Source organism: Arachis hypogaea, chromosome 19, assembly GCF_003086295.3.
Source record: "Arachis hypogaea cultivar Tifrunner chromosome 19, arahy.Tifrunner.gnm2.J5K5, whole genome shotgun sequence".
NCBI classification, from domain to species: domain Eukaryota; kingdom Viridiplantae; phylum Streptophyta; class Magnoliopsida; order Fabales; family Fabaceae; genus Arachis; species Arachis hypogaea.
The window spans coordinates 152,118,072-152,125,428 of NC_092054.1; the positions used below are offsets into that span (position 1 = coordinate 152,118,072).

Below are 7,357 nucleotides of genomic sequence, written 5' to 3' on the forward strand. Positions count from 1 at the left end.
TTTTGTTATTCTTTCCAAGTCACCTTCACTTTCGAATCCATCCATAAAATTATATGTTAAGTTTTTGTGCAAACTGCGCTGACAATTTTTTTTAATCCAAATTTTAGAAATCTCAATCTTAGTTTTTAAAATTAGTGTACATTTTCTAATTAATTCTACCTTCTCCCTTTTTATATATAAAATTCTATTTACAATTAAGAAAATTTTTATTTTGCGAGTCACAACTCAAAATTGCAATTGGAAAAGCTATCAAAACTAAAATTTAATGCATCCAATATACTTTGATCATGTTGACTGTTTTTAATATATAACTCACATGTTGAATAGTAAATATCACATTTGACAAAACAATTGAAAAAAATAATTAAGAGGATCTATTCCCCATATAAACAACTTTTGAAAAAAATTCCAAGGCTCAAGAAAAATTTTGGAGACTTGGAGCATGCATCACAACATTGGCCTCTTAGAAGTTAGAAGATCCCGCAAATAATCTTTACCTAATGATTTGTGCATTTTAAAAAATCATGCACTTGCTTTCTCAACGATGCTTTCTATATTTTTATCCTTTTCGTAGGCTCTTTGGTTCCAAATGTCTGCTACTTCTTCAAAAGTTAATCCTTTTGTTTCTGGCATATAAATGATTACGAATACTATTGCAAGAACAGCTACTCCCAAAAGAATCAAGAAACTTTGGCCAAGTCCAATTCCTTCCGCCATTGAAAGGAAGCTAGTTGACATTATCACACTGCTTATCCAATTTACTGTGGCTGACATGCCAGCACATAACCCTCTATACTCTTCAGGGTATATCTCTGAGTTCATAGTCCAAGGAACAGGTCCCATTCCAGGTGCAAAGAATAAAATATACACACCCAAACCTGCAATAGCAAGCCATCCAAAAACTTGTCTTTTGTTCCCATTTCCTATAATAATACAAGACACAGAGAGGAGGATCAAGGCTCCAACCACACCCGACAAGCTTCCAATAACAAGCTTTTTCCTCCCAGCGATGTCAATTAGGTAAATGCCCAAAATTGTGCCAGCGGCATTTAAGGCTGAAACAACAAGTGACAAGAACAATGCTGATTCATTGGACTTGAAGCCCGCCATCTGGATTATTATTGGACTATAGTACATTATAACGCTAATTCCAACAAATTGTTGGAATGCTTGAAGTCCAGCTCCACAGATGAATGCTAATCTGATTTCTTTCAATTTGAACACATCACTAAATTTAACCTTGACCTTGTTCTTGCTTTCTTGCTCCAAGTGATCTTCAAGAATTGCTATTTCGTCCTCCAACCGAGGTGATGGGTAAATTTTGGAAAGCACAGTGGTAGCTTCCTCCTTCCTATTCTGCAAGTTCAAATGAATCAAAGTGTTATATACACACATATACATAATATGAGTTTAATATTTATATATTGGTAGTATAAAATATTTTATATAATTTTCTAATCAAATATGTTTTTTTGGATAAACATTCATGTTATCAATGTAAAGAATAATTATTTTTTCTGACGTGATGTTTATGTATAAAATTATTTTACACTGATAATATTTTGAATTAAAAGAAACTAATAACTGTTATATATAATAGACCTTATGGTAGAGCCATCTAGGAGACTCGGGGAGAAATATCATGAGAACCAATTGAATAAGAGCCGGTGTAGCTGCAAGTCCAAGCATCCAACGCCAAGTCCCTGGAACCTGCATACGCATACATAAGTCGATGTTTATAAATTATAATTGAAGATATATATATATATATATATATATATATATATATATATATATATATATATTAGTTAATTAGCAAGTTAGTGAAGCTTACTCTTGTCAAGCCGTAATTGATGACATAGGAAAGAAATTGACCACCAGTAATCATAAGACAATTGGCACTAACTAATCCTCCTCTTATTTCTGACGGTGATACTTCCGCAATATATAAAGGAGCAGTAATAGAGGCAAAACCAACACCCAAGCCAACTAAAAAACGGCCCACTATGATAAGCATAGGATTTGGTGCCAGAGCCATTATCACTGATCCAATGATAAAACTAAGATCTGCTATGATTGTAGCAATCCTACGTCCGAAGACATCGTTAATGTAACCACCTATGGCGGCGCCAAAAATTGCTCCAACCAAGGCCATGCTAACAATTATCTCCTGTAAGACAGAATATACAAAATAATACAATATGATAACCATGTATTATAGTAATTCAAAAATACTGCATAGACACAAAAAGTAAGCCGCATTTGTTGGTTTTTTTCAACTAAATAGTAAAATTTTAAATTAACTACTAGTGTTTATAATTTTTTTAATTTTCTAATTAGGTTCTTCACATATTTTAAAATTTTTCAAATGGGTCCCACACTAATTTTAAACTTGTAATCAGATCATTATTAACCATAAATGTTAAAAAAATATTTTCATGCATCTTACTAGTAGTGAATATACCTGATCTTATTCTGCTAAGTTAAACATTTTTAGAATAGTAAGAATATGATTACAAATTTAAAATTAGTATAAGGACCTAGTTAGTTTTTTTGAATAAAAAAATTTAATTACAAATTCAATCAAATTATATGGACTAATAGAATAATCTAACATAAAATTAATTATCAAACACTAAATCTTTTTTAGAATAGGATAATATTTTTTTTAAAGAATACTATGTACTCTCTATATAATAGCATAGTAATTGATTTGAATATACACATAATAAAATTGATAGTAATTAAATCAAAGATATTTTGTTTCTATATGTTACCTGAAGTAAATAGCTCTTCTTGACATATTCAAACTCCTCATTTATATACAAGAGAGCACCAGATATCACACCTACAAATTAAATCAATTTGGATATTTAGTATGAAATGTTATTAATTTAAATGCATGCATTTATAATATATACGGGTATGTATATACCAGTATCATAACCAAAGAGAAGACCACCAATGCCAGCAGCAAAAGAAACTCCAACAATGTAAGAGCTTTGAAAAAATGATATTCTACGTTCTGGATACTTCTTCAAATAGTCAGAAGTTCCTGCATTCATGGACATGCCCATATCAGCCACCATTGTTGCATTACTTGCTTAATCATGTAATTGCAAGTGTTCTATTTGTGCAGATTGAAATAATAAATGAAAAAGCAATGAGTATCGATCAGCACTTTATAGTTTATATGAGAACTGATAGTTATTAAATTTAGTGCTTATGGAAACTTCTTGTTTGTTGTATTTGTAACAACTTAACAAACATTTTCGGCTTTTATGAGAAAATTTGTTTTCATGTTGCCACAAAATTACACCTGAATTATTTATCATTTCTATTTTTGTCCCACCTCTGACCATCCCCTTTCCCTCGTTCCTCTACAGCTCAACATAGGTGTATTCAAAATTTCGAACACATATGTGAACCCCTTACCTTGTTTTTTCATTCCCTTACCTTAATTTAGATTATTTTGCATTTGTAGTTTAGTTATTATAAACTAAAAAAGAAAGTATTTATATAAAATAATAAGAATGCATGAGCTTTCATTCCATCTATTTTTGACTTTTTTTTCTCACTTGAAGTGTTACACATTTACACAGGTATTACTGCTTAGTGTTAGGTAGATTGCAGCTTAGCCAAAAAAAGAAAATCAAAATATGATGTCACCCTAACATATAAGATGTGGGTGTTGTCATTTTCATCCTTAATGATATATTTTAGAGTAAATGCTCATTTCGGTCCTTAATCATTTGGGTTATAGACAAACCACACCCCTGTAACACCCTACAACTCAGAGCTTTACGCTTAAGCCGTAAAACATATGTGGTGTGGTATTACGACCTCTATAATAATAATAATAATAATAATAATAATAATAATAATAATAATAATAATAATAATAATAATAATAATAATAATAATAATAATAATAATAACAACAACAATGAAAAGGAGATATATACTAGAAGCCTTAAAGAACAGGTAAAACAAAATTGCAAAATATAAAGCGCAACGCTCAAAAAATGAGATTACTTGTGTGAGAAGAAAACTAAAGTTCTGTAACATATATAAACCAAGGATAAGAGTAGAGGGTCAAGAGTACAGAATATCAAGCTTCTGACTCAGCCTGCGAAGCCAAGGCTGGCCGGAGAGTATTTACATACATATATACATGCCCCAAAGTCCAAAATACATAGCCAGAAGTCCTAGTTCTCCATAATCCTCTAGGAGGATCAAAATGAACAGGTTGTTCAGAGAAAGTTAGGTACATATACATATACATAAGCTATACATCAAAATAAACCCAGAGACTACTCCACTTCATAAGTCTAGACGCCTACCGAGGAGCCTCTTGACCTGCATCTGAAAACAACACCACAGTATGGGGTGAGAACCGAAGGTTCTCAGCATGGTAAAGGTGCCATGCATATAATATATAGGGTCCTGAGAATGCTAGAGGCAATCCTAGAAGGCTGACACTCAGATTATAAAACTTATTTTACTAAACAGAAACCACAAAAGGGTAAGTGGTACGGAATTTACAATCCACAAACTAACTGACAAGTGCACTGGGTCGTACCAAGTAGTACCTCAAGTGAATGAGGGTCGATCCCACGAGGATTGATGGATTAAGCAACAATGGTTAAGTAATTTACTTAGTTAGACAAGCAAAAAATAATGTTGAGTGTTCAAAAAAAAAAACATTAACTAGTAAATTCAGGAAATTAGAAAGCAAGCAATTAACGTTTTGTGAAATATATGGGGAAAGCAGTTAAGGTTTTAGAGATATCTATCTTTCGGATTGAATTTTCTTACCAACTATTTTAATCATTCAAGATTCAATTCATGGCAAACTATATGTGACTAAACCCTAATTCCTTAGACCTTTTTAGTCTCCTCTAACCTTCATCAACCGCCAATTCCTTGGTCACTTAATTCCAATTAGAGGGTTAAGTTCAATTCTAGTTTATATGGCACAGAAACCCTAATTACCCAAATATAAGAGGATTATATGTCACGAATCTCGTTAAGTCCAGATAATTAGAAATTTAGGAGAAATTATTTTCAAGTTGTTGTTCAAATAAAGAGCTTTTCTAAGTTATACAAGAACTCAATTAGAATAAGGGTCATACTTCCGTTCCACCCAAATTCATAAGATAAAGAACGAAAACAATTCTTGAAATAGAAATCAGTACATGAATTAAAATAGAAAAATTATAGTATCAATCCATACAATAGACAAAGCTCCTAACCTTGGCAGAACTCCCTTTATCCCTTTTTCCTGGCGCCTAACTTGAGATTTCTCAAGTTAGGCGCCACCTTGGCTGCTTTGGTTCAATGGATATTGCTCATCCTGGCCCCTAACTTGAGAAACTTCAAGTTAGGCGCCACCCTTGCTAAATTGCTAGAGAAGAAGTATAGACTATTATATATCGTTGAAAAGCTCTGGAAGTTAGCTTTCCAACTCCACTAAAAGCACATTAATTGGACCTTTGTACCTCGAGTTATTTAGGTTAGAGTGCAGAGAGGTCAGGGTTGACAGCATCATTCGCTTTCCTCTCTTTTTCTACAGAAACTCCATCAAATCTATCCAAATGCTACCTGAAATAAACAGAATTGCACACGACTCAAAGTAGCATCTATAGTGGCTAAAAGATAATTAATTCTTGATTAAACTCAACAATTTGAATGCAAATTCACTAGAAAAAGATAGGAAAGATGTCCACGCATCACAACACCAAACTTGAATTGTTGCTTGTCCTCAAGCAACCAAAACTAATATAAGCTTAGGATGTGAATTTGCATGAGAAGTCAGTGTTCAATTAAGCTACTATCTCTTCTTAAAGTGGGGTTTATACAATGCAATCTTGAATAATTTTGGCATCTCCCTATCCTTTGAATCAGAGGAATGTTACTGTCATTCGGAATTAGAATATGGATAATATTATGAATTCTCTAATCTTTTATACTTCAGTTTAATCCTTGAACACAGCAGATATCCTTTAATTATCTTTTCTTTGGTGCTGTGCACCTTGAGCCTAGCCGTGACTTTAAATGTTCTGTCTCAAGTTTTACTTGACACAGAAACACCACAAGCACTTAACTGGGGAACTCTCTTTAAGTTCTGATTTTTTTTTCAATTACTTCCAGACAGTGGTGCTCAAAGCCTTTGGCATACTCTGTTAATTACATTTGATCTCGACTCTTAGTGTTCTGTATCAAGTATTACTTGACACAATTGCACCACAAGCATATGACTAGGGAAACAACTCTTTGAGCTTTTAATCATGTCTGACCTCCCTAGTCATTGATGTTCAGAGCCTTGGACCTTGATCTTTAATTTTTTTTATATATGTTGTTTCTGTTGCTTCAAGGATTAAGCTCTCACTAACTTCAGAGAATTCATAATAGTTCTCTAAATTCCTGTTCCTTATACATCAACATCCCTTGATTCAAATTCAAATATGCACGGTTCATGTCATGCATTCAGAATCACAAAGAATACCACCACAATTAAGTAATTAAGACTACTCTTTGTTATAAACTCTATTTCTCATGCAATACATCTTTTTCTTCTTCCTTTTCTTTTTGAATTCAAGCTTAGTGAGCAATACATGAGACACTTTTCAGAATTAAAACAAATAACATAATAGAAATAGCAAATTAAACTAGAACCTAGGAATTGAAATAACAAAGGATCATGCAATAACTAAGACAAAACAGTAGAAAATAGGAATATAACATAGTAATGGCAAAATAATATAGGAAGTGAAAGGAACTAAGCCACCTCAATCTCCATGGTAGGGATCTCTCTCCTCTGGCTATGATTCGTATGGTCCTCTCAGGCGAATATAATCCTGTCTCAGCTGAGAGATCTCCTGGCGCTGAAAGTCTTAAGCCTCTTTCATATGATCAAGGGTGGTAGTGAGATACTCCCAGCGGCTGTTCTGTGTCACCCTCATCTCCTCAATGGATGCAGTGTACTGCTGCCAACGACTGTCCTGCGTGATTCTCATCTGCTTAATGGAGGAGGTGAGCTGCTGCCAGTATTCCTAAGGTGGGAAGTAGTGTCTCTGAGGCAGTGGTGGCTGATCCTGCTGATCTTCCTCCTCAACCTGTTCTTCTCTATGGACCCTATGCTATTCCCTGTGAGTCTCCATGGTCTTCTTTGTGATTGGTCTCTCAATAGGAATGGAAAAATCATTCTCCACCTTTACCCCTGCTGCTTCACACAGGCAGTAAATCAAGATGTGGGAATCCGAGTCTAGCCTTCTTGAGTGGATTAGAGGCAATGTTGTATATCTGCTTTGGAAAAATTTCCTCTACATCCACCACTTCGCTCTTCATGATGCTG

The 7,357-nt window shown here is 33.7% G+C and overlaps 1 protein-coding gene across 1 annotated transcript; it reads right to left on the reverse strand.

Moving 5' to 3' along the window:
* Positions 1 to 485: 485 nt before the first annotated feature.
* LOC112777103 (inositol transporter 1-like) lies at positions 486 to 3,077 on the reverse strand. The gene is made up of 5 exons (XM_025821387.3): positions 2,936 to 3,077; positions 2,778 to 2,848; positions 1,835 to 2,170; positions 1,603 to 1,710; positions 486 to 1,356 (listed from the first exon to the last, which is right to left on the reverse strand). Exons 1-5 carry the CDS (start codon positions 3,075 to 3,077, stop codon positions 523 to 525), a joined length of 1,491 nt encoding a protein of 496 aa, XP_025677172.1. The 3' UTR covers positions 486 to 522.
* Between the last annotated feature and the right edge of the window lie 4,280 nt (positions 3,078 to 7,357).